The 15,125-nt window shown below is 40.3% G+C and overlaps 1 protein-coding gene across 1 annotated transcript in view; it reads left to right on the forward strand.

The window, feature by feature from the left end:
- Positions 1 to 11,130, forward strand: part of waslb (WASP like actin nucleation promoting factor b) — a 49,013-nt gene extending 37,883 nt beyond the window's left edge. Inside the window, 7 exon segments of the mRNA XM_034163138.1 lie at positions 4,062 to 4,242; positions 5,647 to 5,689; positions 6,736 to 6,889; positions 9,667 to 9,722; positions 9,724 to 10,173; positions 10,275 to 10,383; positions 10,844 to 11,130. Of these exon segments, the coding sequence (XP_034019029.1) occupies positions 4,062 to 4,242; positions 5,647 to 5,689; positions 6,736 to 6,889; positions 9,667 to 9,722; positions 9,724 to 10,173; positions 10,275 to 10,383; positions 10,844 to 10,905 (1,055 nt within the window). The 3' untranslated portion in view covers positions 10,906 to 11,130.
- Positions 11,131 to 15,125: the final 3,995 nt, after the last annotated feature.

Genomic DNA, 15,125 nt, shown 5'->3' on the forward strand with positions numbered 1-15,125 from the left:
TGCAGAGGAATGGTCTATTTGAAGAGTTTCAGTCAGGTTTTAGAATTCATCATAGTACAGAAACAGCATTAGTGAAGGTTACAAATGATCTTTTTATGGCCTCAGACAGTGGACTCATTTCTGTGCTTGTTCTGTTAGACCTCAGTGCTGCTTTTGATACTGTTGACCATAAAATTTTATTACAGAGATTAGAGCATGCCATAGGTATTAAAGGCACTCCGCTGCGGTGGTTTGAATCCTATTTATCTAATAGATTACAATTTGTTCATGTAAATGGGGAATCTTCTTCACAGACTAAGGTTAATTATGGAGTTCCACAAGGTTCTGTGCTAGGACCAATTTTATTCACTTTATACATGTTTCCCTTAGGCAGTATTATTAGACGGCATTGCTTAAATTTTCATTGTTACGCAGATGATACCCAGCTTTATCTATCCATGAAGCCAGAGGACACACACCAATTAGCTAAACTGCAGGATTGTCTTACAGACATAAAGACATGGATGACCTCTAATTTCCTGCTTTTAAACTCAGATAAAACTGAAGTTATTGTACTTGGCCCCACAAATCTTAGAAACATGGTGTCTAACCAGATCCTTACTCTGGATGGCATTACCCTGACCTCTAGTAATACTGTGAGAAATCTTGGACTCATTTTTGATCAGGATATGTCATTCAATGCGCATATTAAACAAATATGTAGGACTGCTTTTTTGCATTTGCACAGTATCTCTAAAATTAGAAAGGTCTTGTCTTAGAGTGATGCTGAAAAACTAATTCATGCATTTATTTCCTCTAGGCTGGACTATTGTAATTCATTATTATCAGGTTGTCCTATAAGTTCCCTGAAAAGCCTTCAGTTAATTCAAAATGCTGCAGCTAGAGTACTGACAGGGACTAGAAGGAGAGAGCATATCTCACCCATATTGGCCTCTCTTCATTGGCTTCCTGTTAATTCCTGAATGGGAGGCAGAGCCTTCAGCTTTCAGGCTCCTCTCCTGTGGAACCAGCTCCCAATTCAGATCAGGGAGACAGACACCCTCTCTACTTTTAAGATTAGGCTTAAAACTTTCCTTTTTGCTAAAGCTTATAGTTAGGGCTGGATCAGGTGACCCTGAACCATCCCTTAGTTATGCTGCTATAGACTTAGACTGCTTGGGGGTTCCCATGATGCACTGAGTGTTTCTTTCTCTTTTTGCTCTGTATGCACCACTCTGCATTTAATCATTAGTGATTGATCTCTGCTCCCCTCCACAGCATGTCTTTTTCCTGGTTCTCTCCCTCAGCCCCAACCAGTCCCAGCAGAAGACTGCCCCTCCCTGAGCCTGGTTCTGCTGGAGGTTTCTTCCTGTTAAAAGGGAGTTTTTCCTTCCCACTGTCGCCAAGTGCTTGCTCACAGGGGGTCGTTTTGACCGTTGGGGTTTTTCCGTAATTATTGTATGGCCTTGCCTTACAATATAAAGCACCTTGGGGCAACTGTTTGTTGTGATTTGGCGCTATATAAATAAAATTGATTGGATTGATTTGATTCCTAGGGCTGCGCGATAGAAGGTATAAATTATATCAATTTGGCCTACGTTAGAGATTTTAATTCTATTAGCAATAAGGATGCCAGCTGCCTTTAAACACCAAAGAATGTTGATGATGCTACCTCTCGTAGCCGTAACTGTTGCCCTCTACAGAGTTTGCTGCTGCTCGTCGGGCGAACCAAGTCCAAATAATGGACGTTGCATCAGTCTATTTCACCAGCGCTTCCATTTCACGTTCAGTCATGTTTAATCAAAATGGCAATTGCGCATTGCAGCCAGTTGCAGCTCATGGCTCTAACTTCCACGGGTTGAAGAAACCGAAGCTTTTTTGAACCACTGAATCTGTACGAAGCGATTCACTGCTTAGAAGCATTTGATAAAATTAAATATGGTGACATCTGCTGGCCAATCTTCAACATAGGACTTGCATGTTACAGTAAGGCACTGTTATGTATGTTTATTAATAAAAGTTCTATGTGCATCTTGAAATTTTTGACTACATTTTCTTTTAAACTCGTTAATAATATACTTGTGTTATAATGTGATTGTTCCATCATAAAATACTGTATGCAGTAGAGATATAGGGTCATTTGATCTGCTACCAGCTCGTGGTACCCAAGACGAGACTTAAAACCAGGGGGGATAGGGCTTTCTCTGTGGCTGGCCCCAGACTTTGGGACGCTCTGCCCCTCCATGTCCGAACAGCCCCCACAGTGGAGTGTTTTAAGTCTCGTCTGAAGACCCACTTTTATTCTCTGGTTTTTAACACTGCGTGAGTTGTGTGGTCCTCTGTTTTATAGGTTTTGTTTTTATTTTGGTAGATTTTATTGGTTTTATCTTTTGTATGTTGTATGTATTTATACATTTATCTTGTACATTTTAGTTATTTTTTATTAATTTTCTTATTTTTAATTTATTTCTTGACTATTGGGTTTTATCGTGATTCTACTGTATGTGCAGCACTTTGGAACGTTTTTGTTGTTAAATATGCTATATAAATAAAGTGTTTTGGATATAAATTGAGAAATGCTTCTGCAACTAGGGACGGTTATGACCGTAGTTGTACAAAATGAAGGGGATTTGGGCCCTTCAAAGGTTTTTATTTAAACACCAGATCATGTCAGTGGTGTTAAGTTCGAGTCTGTTCCTTTTCTTTGTTACTGCCTCTCCGGTATCCTTATCACAAGAGGCTACAATGTATATCTCAATATGAATTTGAGGCCATATCGCCCATCCTTAGCTATTCCACAGATCGCCATTCCTTCCCGTTTAATCCCATATAGGAAATAGGCACATTTTCAAGACTCACAGTAACTTCTTGATCCATCTTTGTCAATCTTGAACAAACTTGGTATACGCAGTAGTTAGTAGTCTTAATAGCTTCAGTGATGTTTGAATGTTTTTAACGTGGTATTCCTACTGACTACATCTTGAAACTTGATTGTGCTCTGTCGTGGTAAAACTTTCAAGTAGATGCAGCGGTTTTTGTGGTTCCAGTCTAGGGCACAGGTGAAGCTCCTTGCTTTGGTTTTCAAGTGGGTTGCCAGGTCTGCATTTTATAAGCCAGCGTGTTAGGAGGCAAGTCTGTAGTAGGCAGTTTTTGCACTTTTTATCTTGGATCATGGGCGATCGTAATAGAACGGCACCCTGTGGAATAGGGTTCTAAAAGTAGCTGTATAACTTGTACTATGCTGCGTTTAAGTTTTATGTCCTGCCACCCCCAACAGCAGCAGAAACAAGGATGTGCATGTAGAAACATTTCAGACCAAATTTTCAGCCTAATCTGCATCTCCAACCCTGAAGTCTACTGTATCCCAAAAGTCATAATATTCAAAGTATACCAAATTACAGATGTTGTGCAGTTACTGTTGGACTAAAATCTAAAAAAAAAAAAAATTAAAGGTTACATGTGGGAAAGATTAAGCATGCAGGTGATCATCAGACTGCAGGATTATGCTGCATGGGGTGTTAGTGTTTTGCAGATGTTCTGCTACGGTTTTTCTCCGTCGTCAAACGTTGCAAGCTTGGCAAACTTTAGGTGTCAACACGTTGAATTGTGCCTGGGTGTGCACTGCACTTATGTGTAATATTTCTCTTAATAAATGAATCCGAGACACAGGAAATGGTTCCTGATCATTTTTAGTCAAATACGTTTTGTTTTTGAACATGGGCCCTTTTCATTCATGTATTGGATTTATTTTTTGAAAGCATAGGTAGGGAGCTCAAATAAGAGAACTATTACATTTTTTTCCACTCTCTATTGAGCGGTTTTATCGTTTAGTTGTGGCAGGAGTTGATAGTAATTTTCACATCTAACACGTGCCCACAAAGCCCAAATAAAATGGGCAATCATGGCTATTAAATGATGGTCCACATAATCAGGAGAACAGTTTTAATCGTTGTTTAGATTTCAGTATGGCCCTAGAATCCTCGTTATTGGGCTTCTAACACTTTAATAGGTGCAACATTGATTTTGTTGAATAAAAGTGCATTGAGTGTGAAGTTTAACTTTGATAATGTGTCATTCTCAAGGGCCAGCATTGCCCATGGCCACCGTCGACATCAAAAACCCAGAGATCAACAACGTTCAGCGTTACCACAACTCTCAGGTGAACAACTTTGTGCCACCCTCCTTCAACAAGAGGGAGAAAAAGGGCAAGCCGAAGAAGAAGAAACTGACCAAGGCAGACATCGGCACGCCAAGCAACTTTCAGTGAGTCGACACACATTCGGCATGTGATGGATAAACTTATCACACTTGTGAACAAACTTTAATTTGATTCCCTCGGGGGGGGGGGGATGCTTGTGATGCATGGTTTTGGCAATATTTAGCATGCTAATGGCTTCGAATACATGTAGGCAAATTCCAGCATATATATATATATAGATATATATATATATATATATATATATATATATATATATTTTTTTTTTTCTTCTTCATTGAATATAAAAACATTCTTTATTGTACTAGAATGAACCCATTGCTGTCATTGTGATGGCCTGTGTGTGATCTGGGCATGACCAATGAAGCCCAAACACACCTCCATCATTGTTACTGTTACCGGACTTGCAGCTAACAAGCTAACCTCTTGCTTCAGGTGTTTAATTAATGAATATTTTGGGGGACTGGGAAGTGGTTTTCCTAATTATTTGCTTGGGTGTAGGTATTAAAAAATTCTTAATATCTCAGTAATTGCAGATTAAATAGACTTGGAGATCAAGCTACCAATGGCTGCTAAAAGTGCTAACCTCACTAACATATCAGATTTAAATGATGGGGAAATTTTGCTCAAAGGAAGTAGTGACGCACAGACCTCTTTGAAGATAGGCTCAGACCATTAACCACCGAGACACGGTCCTCTGTTTACCCCATAACTCCAGAACAAACTATACCTTTTTGGAATCATTATGACAAATAATGTAGTATAGTTTTCAACATGATTGGAGCATTTTTATATTTTGGCCTCTGTGTAATGTGGGATGGTTATCATACATTTTTGTGTAGGCCATGATACACTGAGGCTGGATTCGAAGTGTCGTGTTTCATCACCTTACGTGGTTCCAAAAACCTACTTGGCCCATGGGCTATTTGAAGCAAGGCCAACACAATCCAATAAATCATACACAAAGAGGATACGAAAAACAAGAAAACTTCATTTTTGTTTGTCATGTTGTGTTGGGGTGACTAATTTTTTTTTTTTTTTTTTTTTTTCCTTTTAAACAGCCAAACATCTTAGTTTACACTGTAAATAACATGTCTATTGTCTCTTGCACCTTTATTGTGCTTATTTTATTTTTTATATTTAATCTTTGCTGATCTTATATTTAATCTTTCTTGAAAATTTTTTAGTTTATGGCTCATCTGTTGCGCCAGGAAGGGCATCTGGTGTATTTAAAAAAAAAAAAAAAAAAAAAAAAAAAAAAAAGTGGCAAATCAACATGCAGCTCCACCTCAGATCTGCTGTGGCGACCCTGAGTGAAAACAAGGGACTTATCTATGAAGTTTTAAGTTTTACTGAGTGGTACAGTGACTTTAGGTGACTGCTTTCTCTTTGCTCTGCATGTTTAAACTTTGACACAATCTCACCTGATTTCTTTTTGTTCCTGTCCTCAGACACATTGGGCATGTAGGATGGGATCCAAACACAGGCTTTGACGTAAGTTTACAGTTCACCAGCCTCCATACGGTGGTTGTTGTCGTGTCTGAATGTTCTCAAAACTCAGCCTGTGCCTTCTTGAATTTTTTGTTTTTTCTCAGCCATTAATCCCTCAGATGGAATTCTCAAATTTAATATCGGTTCTGAAATATTTATCAGAGCTTTGTTGCTCAGCCGTGTGCACGGTTACACAAGGAGATTTCCTATGGAATGGATTCGAGCTGCATCTGCATAATCCATAAAAAAAAAAAAAGACTGGAGTAAATGGGGTTGGTTGATTGTGAAGGTCGGGGGATTTATTTGAAAGTTTAAAGAAGTTTGCTTTCATGGGTTGCACATACTGTAGAGTTAAAGGAGTGACGTTCTATCAAAGCTCACTCGCCTCCGCAATATCAGGTGGATACATTGATTGAGCAGGCAGTTGGTATCAAAATTTAATTTTGTCCTTTGTCCCTGTGACAGACACTGCCTCACGTGCACCACAGCGCCCCCTATACACAAATGAATGACAGGAATGAATTAAGAAAACAAGTCTCTCAACTTGATGGGCTTTTGCAGCAGAGACTTGAAAGCGCATCAAAACAGAGTTGTGATATTTGTCACTGGTTGCGTTTCCATCTGCAGCACTACAGTAGTTGTCACACTTGTCGTGTGGCAAGAAAATTCCAGGGTTCAGTTCCAGCAGCACGTTCTCCCTGTGTGGGTTTTTGGCAAAAATGCACATTAGATTAAAATGCTCAATCATCTGGTTTAGTTCAACAGGGAGTCTTTGTAAAATTCAGGATTTAAGACAAGGCTATGCCAGTCCACCACCAGGTGGCAGCATAATGTTGTGAGACCTTGATGAAGTTTTGCTGAGACATTTTACATGACAAAAACACTCCTAAAAGAGGCATAATTTATAGTATTAAGATAATTGCTCTTATTAAATGAGGTTCTGCATAGACACATAACTTTACCAGTTCTGTTTAGGGTTGAATTAAAACTGGAGGGGGTGTTACATCCTTAGCTCTTGGAATCTGATGGATTTATTTTAAATTTCTCAGTTGAATAACCTGGACCCAGAGCTGAAGAGCCTCTTCGACATGTGCGGCATCTCTGAGGCTCAGCTCAAGGACAAGGAGACCTCCAAAGTCATCTACGACTTCATTGAGAAGAAAGGAGGAGTGGAGGCGGTGAAGAACGAGCTGCGGCGACAAGGTGAGCCGCAGTTTACGACCTCCGCTGACACGGTCACAAAAGTGAATCCGGACATTTGTAGAATAGGACTCTTTGCCCTGCTCTCTAGTCTCATTTAAGACATTATTCCAACAATCTGCTAATTAGTCCACTTGACGTAGGTCCCATTTAATAAAAAATAAATAAATAAATAAAAATTATCATCCTTGACATCAGAAAAAAGTGATGGTTTATTTTATTTTTTTCTTAGAAACAGGTGCATACAACTTCATTACAAACGTGAAAAACAACACTTACAGCACCTGCATACCAAGTGAGGAACTGAAAATATCAGATAATTTTTAAACTAGTCTTGTTTTCATGTTGATTACAGTCAGTGATAAACATGCATAGTGTGTGTGAGTGAGTGACACGGAATAACTGACTATGTTGTTATCAATGACCGTGTTTGGCCAAAGCACACTTGCCACCTAGCGGACATGCCGGTTCTTGCACCAGCTGTACCGTAATCAATGACATTTGCCAAAATAATCATTTTAAAAATTGATGCAGGCTGATGTCGGCATGTGGGCGGGGATGAAAAACTAATTTTTTTTTATGGTGCCTTATTAATTGATCGATTTAACCTGTTTTGACAATTTGCATGAGATGCAGTCAGTGTTTTTCCCCTATAACTACACAGGCCTGGCAGGCTGCCGGGCTGACCATAACCACAACCTGTGCCAGGCCAGAAAGATTTTATTCATAATGACACCGAAAAATAATTTGGCCTGACAAAGTATCAATTAATGTAATTAATAATTAATGATGCATTTGCAGCACGCAGGTGAGCAGTGCAGTGTTCTGTTTTGTGCTCCACTCGTGAGTCAAACGCCTGTTTTTAAATGTATTTACTGTTATTTTTAATTGATGTAACTCACTATAAAACCAATTTTACATCACGTCAGAGCTTCATAAGCAGTTGTGAGTCTGTCGCGCGGCTTAAAACGTGCCTGATCTGCAAAGGTGACGCGAAAATGCCTTTAAGTGTAATCGCTTGTCTCACGTGGAGTTTGCGCGCAACAGATGACGTCACATTTCCACAGAATCCGCCGCTTATTTGACGTATATGCTGGATTTTGAGTGGTTTCATCAGATTTTGATATTTTTTGAGCACCATTCCACACGATTTCATGACCGCACAAGACCATGACCAAATCCCTGTGTAAAGGCGGTTTTAATGTTTGTGAAAATAAGATTTAAATGTGATTCTGTAGTTTCTCGTTTAAGCCTTAACAAATGTTAAAGAACCACAGCTGTGTTTGTAAAATTTGTGGAACTTTTGTGTTCCTGAAAATGTTAATTTTCAAGAAGCAGATTTTGAAATTGCAGTTAGTCTTGATCAGATAATTATTAAAGGGGTCCTGTCACGCATAATCAGTTTGTACCTTTTTACATTTTCATGTTTTTGAGGCTCTGTGTTAAATATTTCCAAATTCCCTGAATTCTGTGAGTTTTCACAAAAAAAAAAAATTCTTCTGCTATAAACGTCATTTCGGCCTGGCACAGCTTGTTTAAGACTTCTGTGACATATGTAACATAAATACCCCAAGTGTTTTAATTTTACCTCAGATTATTTTAAAGCCCCAAACATCAAATTGCTGCATCACTCAGGAAACACCATGTTGAGGTGATGCAGTTGACGGGTTCCACGATTAAATTTTCTTCAATAAAGTATTTGTGTAATTGTTTTTCAATGAGAGTGATTGGGTTTTTGTCTGACTCTGATATAGGATTTCTCTTGTAGACAGTCTGAATATGTGGTTCTGTCCCTCAGGTCCACCCAGGTGGAGTGGTAGGTTTCCATGCATGAGCTGCTGTGCGTCAGCTTTTTGCCGTTAGTTTGTAGTTGTGTGCAGGAGCAGTGTGGATTCTGGATTTATTCATGCATTTCCATGTGCAAGCAGCCAGTAGACGGAAAACAAGCTTTCAGGAATTGTTGAGTAAAATTTAATTTTTTTTTTTTTTTTTACTTTTTAAAACATCTTCCACATCTGATTAAATTTCCATCTGGCCAGTGTTTGTTTTTGTTGAGGAAAGATTAACCAATTAACATACACCAGTTGTCTTGTTGATATGATTTACACTGGAGAATGCTGCCCCAAGAGGTTAAACTTGTAACTGCATGGCATGGATGAAACTTGAATTGAGGAATTTCTGTGCATTTTGGTTATTTTTTTATTTATTTTTTTGCTGTGAATTCTTTGAGTGATAAATCATCCAGATCTTTTAGGTTGATCCTTCAGGAATGTAATCTGAATATTTAAAAAAAAAAAAAAAAAAAAAGATCTGGATTATCTGATGCGTTTCCACGGTGAGGGATGAATGTATCAAGTTGGCGTGAGAATTCCTGCTGGTGACGAAGTTGACACCGGACTGATGTGTCGCTACAGTTACAGCGATTGACGCGGCGGACCAGCGCAGAGTTTCCTGGTGTTGAGTAAGACGTGCGTTCTGATTGGCTGAAATCTGGCCAGGTTTGACCAGTCATTTGAACTGTAACACCCGTCTCCCATGATGCCTCAGTGCAGCCATGTGGGACGATGATGCACAGTTCTTATTAGTTTTGCTCACTGGACAAACTCTTATCTTGGACAAACAGTAAAAATGCACTGGTCCCAGTATTAAGTGCAGTTTTTGCAGCCGGACGTCAGTCTGGCGCCCCCTCTTAGTATGACTGGAGGGTTTCTCATGCCTGCTTGGACTGGAGTTTGATTTTTTTTTTTTTTTTTTTTAATCTCTCTTTATTCTCTTTCCAGCTCCTAAACCTCCCCCATCCAGGGGCGGCCCCCCCCCCCCCCCCCCCACACCACGGCTCTGCCCCTCCTCCCCCTCCACCTGCCCGGGGTCGCGGTGCCCCACCGCCTCCTCCGCCCTCCCGAGCACCTTTCTCCGCACCCCCTCCTCCCCCACCGTCCCGGCCGGGCATGTCTGCGCCGCCGCCGCCTCCCCCGCCCAGCCGCGGCTTTCTTCCGCCTCCCCCTCCACCAGCCCATGCGTCAATTCCTCCGGCGCCTCCCCCACCGCCTCCTCCCCCAGCATCCAGCGCTGAAGGTCCGCCTCCTCCGCCACCCGCTCCCCCTCTGCCCTCAGATGTTAACGGGGCGGACAGCAGCGCACCCGCGCTCGGGGGCAAGTCGGCGTTGCTGAGTCAGATCAGAGAAGGCACCCACCTGAAGAAAGTGGAGCAGAGAGACAGACCGGTGTCCTCCAGCGGCAGAGACGCACTCCTGGACCAAATCAGACAAGGAATCCAGCTGAAACCTGTGAGTATTCTGTCAGCGCACGCACAGTGGGGTGACGGGCGGGGCCCCTCAGGGACCCCGGCGCTGTGCCAGGCTCCTCACGTGTTGTAAATGTGTTCCAGAGGGATGACAGCATGGATTTGGCCCCTCCCACTCCGGCTCCTTCAGAGGGCATCGTCGGGGCACTCATAGACGTGATACGGAAGAGGAGCAAAGCTATTCACTCTTCAGGTGCACCCAAATCAGTCCACCTCACATCCCGCGCTTTGTTCTAAAATCTCCCGTAAACGTCGCACGATCACAAGAATCACAACTTGGTGTTTAATGCAGTCAAAGTTTTACTTTTATATGGGGAGGAAAAAAGACACACATTTAAATGTGACGTGAATGGTTAAGTTCTACAAAACAAAAGTACACATTGATAATGGCTAAATAACAGTAATATGTTGTTCCTCAACTTGTCCAGCAGTTGGCGCTCCAACTCATTGAATTCAAATTGCACTGAATGAAATAGTTTTATTTTTCATTCAGCACGTTGTTACACAAGTCAGTCATACATTTGACATTAAAATCGCTCCAAAAATAAAATAAAATTCATTGTGGTACAAACGAAATGTTACTTTTATGAAATTACTGTTGAGCATAAAACGTCGTTTCCAGCTGACTTGACTTTTTTCTTCCCCTCCCACAGAAGAGGATGATGACGATGACGACGAAGAGGACTTTGAGGATGAGGACGAATGGGACGACTAGCGATATATACATTTTTTCTCCCCCCCCCCCCCCCCCAAAAAAAACCATCACCACCTGGATGATTATGACACTAAATTGTTCTCATCTTTCTAAAAAAGAAATCTTTATTTTCGAATTATAAATGTAAATGTTCTGTCGACTTGCTGTATATTTTTGTTATCTTTATGCTTTTTTTTTAATTAATCTGTGCAATACCTCATTTAATCTGTATATGTTTGTCATTATCACGCTCATATCTTGTTTCTGTATCACGTCATTTACTGACTGATCACTCACTGACCGTCTGCCTTCTCGTTCCCTCTTTGCCGTTTAGCGGCTCCATCTGTCACTCAGCGTCACACTTTTCTTCCTTCTGTCTGCCTCTTCTGTTCCTCTTGCAATTTTTTTTTTCCACCACATTATTGTGCAATTTCCATTGAGTTTCTTCCCCCCCCCCCCCCCCCCCCCCCCCCCCCCCCACTCAAGAGAAATCATCCACCATTGTTAAAGGAAAAAATGACTATTTTCCTACCGTGTGGTGCACTAGTTTATTTTTACTTAAAGGATCCTAGTTTAGTGCTCATATTTTCGTAAAAAAAAAAGATTTACTCTTTGAAATATTTAGCCTCATTTGCTCTCAACTGTAAATTAGCTCCAGAGGTTTGAGTCTTGTTATATTTTTGCACAGATTGAAAGGAGACTCGCTGCACGAATACAGGGCAAATCCAGGTCGTCCGCAGAGCATTTACAACCCATAGCACACTACACACGTTATCGCACAGGAGGCGGCGCGCTGCGCTAACAGCTGGCTGCCCATTGTGAATTTTTATTTTCTTGCCGTTGTCACACTACAGCTTCAGAAGATATGCTTTTTTATGTATACAGTAGCAAAAGGGGTATTTAAAAATAAATAGACATTTTAGTTTGACAGACCTGATGTTTTTACTGCTTCCGTCGCCGTACATTGACAGCGAGGTTAAGGTACTGTTGTAGACACCATGTGCTGACGCAAAAGAACAAACATTAAATTCAGGGTTAAGCAACCCGACACAGCTAGATGGTTGAATTCAGAAATTGCTAGCCTAAAGCCTAATAATTTCCGATATTTTTTTTTTTTTTTTTGTGCTCAAACTTCCCCATTGATTCTAGAATGTGCTGTAATTCAAAAAAAATTTTTCTACAAATGGTGACAACAAATGTGAGATGGTCAATTTCTGCGTGAATGATTGTCACATGGGAATAATTCAAAATAAAATGTTAGAGGAACTAGTTAAGAATTTCACAATAACACTATATTAACCCTGTGTGTGTCTGTTCTGGACTTTGGGGTCCCATGAGCCTTTGCATGTGTGGAGTGGATCCGGTTCCATGGTAACACGACATCGCATGGAGACTCGTTGCTTCCTCACGGTCATCGGAAAATAAGGACCTTTGAGAACAGGAATATCAATGGCACTTAATCTGGGTGTGATTTATTGTGGGATTTGATTTTAAAAAGTTAAAATATTTTTTAAAAATCTATATAAACATTAACTTGCTTGAATGCCTTCGTGACCACATTTCATGCTGTTTTTTTTTTTTTTTTTTTTTCTTTCTTGTGCGTGATGAGGGACTACGCCATTTTCGTTATTTACAAATTGTGAGTCAACCCAGAACCCCCCCAAGCACGCAGGGGATGATGGGACCCTGAAAGACTATTGCTTCAATTTAGAAAGTCTACAAACATAGACGTTATCTTTGGTTTTCTGTTGGAGCACCACAACTCCATTTTTATTAAGGGAATTACAAAACAAATGCTAACATTTGCTTTTCCCTCTGTCGTAAAATTTAAACTTTGCTGGCTGATTTTTGGTTAATCAGTGGCGGAGTCTTGTCCTAAACCCAACTGGTGGAATACTTTTGTGTTTAAGACTTGCAGATGCATGGATGGAAATCTCCTGAAGGAATACAGATTTAATCGTCATCACGGCTCCAACAGCTGCTCAAACTGCTAATGTGTCTGTACGGGGTGATCTAATACGGTTTCCCAAAAAACATACAGGCAGTAAATGAGGTGACTGTTTCTCTATCATTTTTGTAAGAACTGCGGCTAAACTAGATAACCAGCTGCCAAATGTTAAGCTCATGGACTTGAGAATTTTAAGTTTCAGTTTGTAAACGCTAACGTGCACTGTTGTGTTGCTAATATGTTTTAGGGCTAGTCGGGGCTAAAGTAAAAGTTTCTCTCCTGCAGTGTGACAAGACATTTAAAATGTTTTTTTTTTGTTGTTGTTGTTGTTTTTTCTCAGTTTATGCCAGTTTGTAAAAAGCTGTCTTTAATTTGAGACAAATTGCCATTTGTTTCTGACCCGTCTGATCATACTTTTTGGGAAAGGTACCCATCTTTTTATTTAGCTAACATTAGCTTGTGTAGGTGACTTGGTTAATAAACTGTTACGGATGCCAAGCCTCATCAGCAAGGCTGGACAAGCAATGATATCCTCACATTGTACACTCGAATAAAAAGGTTGATATTTACGTACTTTGGTATTTGGGCCTGTTTGACCGTCAAACTGATTCATCCTGAATGTTTCTTTCCAAACATTTTTTGCTTTCTGAGTTCACAACTTCACAAATAAAATACCAGTTTTTCTCCACTGAGCAATCTGGCATGTGTTTTTGAGTTTTATTAACTCAAATGAGAAAGATGTGTTTGTGAGTAATAAATACACGTACAGGCGTTAACTGCAAATCTGGTAACAGCTGAATGGGGGTTAGCATGTTACTACTACTACTACTGCTACTATTTAACATACAACGGAGTCACTTCTGTCAATTATATGAACACTGGCAATGCTGGTAAATTCATGTTTGGGGTTAAAAAAAAAATGCATTTTGTAGTTTTGAAGTCCTGCTTCAATGTTTTTATAATTTTTAGGCCCATCAGGAGCCGATCAGATAGGGTAATTTTAAAAACATTTTGCTGTCCAACTCCTCCTGGGTTCTTTGGCCAGGTTCCACCAAAGTTGATATGTGGATGTCAGTCAAACCTCAAAATTGCCCTAAAAGGATTTGCTTTGCCAACAGTCAAAGATCAAAACTGTGATAACTTCTTGTCGGGACTCTTGTCAACGGTTTCCACATGTAGGTGAGTTTTGGAGTTGCTCATGTGAGGCCAACTTACAAAAGGCTAGTCATGGCCCACTGATTTGCACCACATGGAGGTGGGTTCTGGAATTGCCAACTGAGGTCAAATTTTCCAATGGTCAATCATGGAGCCAAAGGTCTTGTCTGTTGGTCTTCTCTGTCCAGGAATTTTTACTGATTTCTACCAAACCTAGAATGTCAATGATGGGTGACACCAAAAATGCCCTTAAAAGTATTCATTTGAGCAACGTTTAAGCAATTTTACTTGTATTTGTAATCAATTGTCGCACACACTTGGGTAGATATAAGAATTGCAATTCCAAGGTCAACCAGATGTCAATCTAGGGTGAAGGTCAATTTTATTGGGTTCAACTAATCTGGATTTTCAGTTTATTTGGTGTTCAACTAATCTTTTATTTTACACAAGATATTGTTGTCACTAGTCTGTGGACACGATTAACATAATAGTTCACAAACATTTCAGGGACACTAACACCAGAGATACCCCTTAAATTTTAGGCTTGTTTTGGGTATATCTTTGCATATTAATGAGATGTACTTTATCTTTAGAACAGCATAGTACCTCCCTCTGACGGATACATCACAGGTATCTTCTGGGGAGTAGGTGAACACTTCATCCCCCGGTATAAAACATGGGGGAATATAATGATCAGCATGTCAGTCTTCGCTTGTTAGCACAATATCGCAACAACTATTTGCTCAATTTCATTCATACTTAGCATAAGCATGTACTTGGGTGATTCCACCTCATGACAACAATCGTCGATTACAGTGATCTTGGGTCAGTTTCAAAGTCATAGCAAGTTGTTCAAGATATTCTCATTGCTACCCTGTAGCGTGATATCTCAAGGTCCAGTTGACCAATTACATTCATCTTTAGCATAAGTGTGTACTTTGGAGATCACCCAACACTTTGTATTACTATTTTGTGACACCGGGTGGACATGTCACCTTGTGATAAGTCTTATTGAAGTAGTTTTTGTGGATTTATATGAATAAAGGGCCATTCTGGTGGACAAAACTCGGCATTGTGTGTTACACTTGATCTTTACCTTATTGGTACTGGGGAATAGCTGTGAGGGATCCGTTTACAT

The sequence above is a fragment of the Thalassophryne amazonica genome, chromosome 22 (assembly GCF_902500255.1).
Source record: "Thalassophryne amazonica chromosome 22, fThaAma1.1, whole genome shotgun sequence".
Lineage (NCBI taxonomy): Eukaryota > Metazoa > Chordata > Actinopteri > Batrachoidiformes > Batrachoididae > Thalassophryne > Thalassophryne amazonica.